General features: G+C 33.1%; 1 protein-coding gene across 1 annotated transcript; it reads left to right on the top strand.

Annotated features, from left to right (window-relative positions):
* The first annotated feature begins 270 nt into the window (after positions 1-270).
* LOC110620477 lies at positions 271-1,247 on the top strand. The gene is made up of 2 exons (XM_021764229.2): positions 271-613; positions 696-1,247. Exon 2 carries the CDS (start codon positions 701-703, stop codon positions 1,037-1,039), a length of 339 nt encoding a protein of 112 aa, XP_021619921.1. The 5' UTR covers positions 271-613; positions 696-700; the 3' UTR covers positions 1,040-1,247.
* The last annotated feature ends 802 nt before the right edge of the window (positions 1,248-2,049 follow it).

Raw genomic sequence — 2,049 nt, 5'->3', positions numbered from 1 at the left:
AAACTAAATAAACTTATTAATAAATAAAACTCTAACTTAAACATGATTTGTTTAAAAAATAAATTGAGTTTATTATGAATTGAAATCAAACTCACCTCAAATTTAAACTTTTTAAAATTCGATTTTGTTATATTTAAGATATGCAACTCTGAATATACTAATTATTTTGAATTTTCACACTGAAATAACGAAATAAAAAAAATTTTATTTTTCCTTTCCTCACAGAAAATTTTCAACCTTCAAAAATCTATATGATTCATATCTCTGTTATATTCCACAGAACGAAACAACAAGAATTATTAAATCCACGACAGTCACTCTTTATCTCTCAAGTCCTGTAGATGAAGACTAGATCCCAAACCTACTCTTGATTTCCCCACTAACAGAGAGACAGACAGCTACAATTCACCTTTTGATGGATCTTCCACTAAATCAAAACCAGCTCTTGGTGAGGATTTGAAAGAATCCTCTAATCCCAAATTACAGTCAACCACAGCCGCAGAATCTCTGGTTTTCTTTTTCTCAATAATTGTTTCAACCTTTTGAAGCCGACCCACAATCTGATAAGCTTTAATTCCCTCCCGCTCTTCATTCCAATCCAAACAAAACCCAGGTAGAGTTTTGGCCTTTGATTTCGATTTTGGAATTATATCTATATCGATCGTGTTGAGTTGGGTTTTCTTTTGTTACTGTAGAAGATATGAATTTCAGGAGCTTAGAAGAGTTCTGGCCCTTCTATGTGACGCAGCACTCAAAACCATCAACGAGGTGTTGGCATTTTGTCGGCACACTTACAAGTATGCTATTTTTGCTCTGCTCGGTGTTCGTTAATTGGTGGCTTTTGCTCTTTGTGCCTTTCTTTGGTTATGGTTTCGCCTGGTACAGCCATTTCTTTGTGGAAAGGAATGTTCCTGCAACTTTTGGGCATCCATTTTTGTCTCTTCTGTGTGATTTTAAGATGTTTGGATTGATGATCACCGGCCAAATGAATAAAGAGATCAAGAGGCTTGGGAAGAGGCCTGTGTTGCAGAGTTTCTAGTCCTCAATATACTAAGGCTTTTTTTTTTTTTCTGTTTGTTTCCTGCGAAAATAATCATGCATGTATTGTTTCTTGTTAGTTAATTCTTGTGTGTTGTGAGGAATGTAAACACGTTGATTTCTAAATTAAACACAGACATTTTAGAAGATTTAGATTTAGCTGAGCTACATGCCTGCTTTAAGGCAATGTGAAGAAAAGGAAAAGGATTGATTATCTGCTTTGGCAGAACTCAAAATATATCATATACTTGCAACGTTTAGCTCGAAAATTCTACCAGGCGCCGGATGTATACACTCCTTCGATGAAATTATATAAGCAATTTAAAATTAAAAAAAAATTATCTAAGATATGGTTGGACTCAATGCAAAGTAGAAGTTTTCATTGAATTATTGAACAATGCAGTAAGAAACTTAGGCTTTTTAAGTTTTTAGGGCTAAAAAAAAATATCTGCCTTTTTAAATTATATGGATAAAACCGGACACTGGGGCGCAAAAATAAATTTATAAAAAGTCACAAAATCATTTGAGTATGGATTGCGCATTATAATTTGAGTACTGGTTTGCAGAAATAAATTCATAAAAGGCCACAAGATCATCCGAATATGGATCCTGCATTATAATCTAGACGATTTATAAAAGGTCACATGGCCATCCAAATATTTAATTTCAACACACTAAGTCGACCTACCGAGTATTAATCCTGCATCATGAAAAAATTTTAAGATATTTGATAGCAGAAAGCCGGACAAAAAAAGTCAAAGAGTTAGAAAAATGCCTGAAAACTTATAAAGGTATTTAATGTAAAAAAATTATAGGGTTATAAAAAGCCAAAAAACCTATTAGAATCGTATAATGTCAAAAAGTTCGCAAGAGTTAAAAAAATATTTGGAAGCTTGTGAAAATTAAGAAAATGTCTGGATGCTCGGATGGTCGCAGAGGTAGTTGATGCGAAAAGCTTGTTAGAGCTGCCAAAATTTATGACTAGTTATCATTTATTTATTCTTTTACACA

The sequence above is a fragment of the Manihot esculenta genome, chromosome 8, assembly GCF_001659605.2.
Source record: "Manihot esculenta cultivar AM560-2 chromosome 8, M.esculenta_v8, whole genome shotgun sequence".
NCBI lineage: Eukaryota > Viridiplantae > Streptophyta > Magnoliopsida > Malpighiales > Euphorbiaceae > Manihot > Manihot esculenta.
Note: the sequence above shows the minus strand (reverse complement) of the source record. Positions and strands in the feature narration are given on the sequence as shown.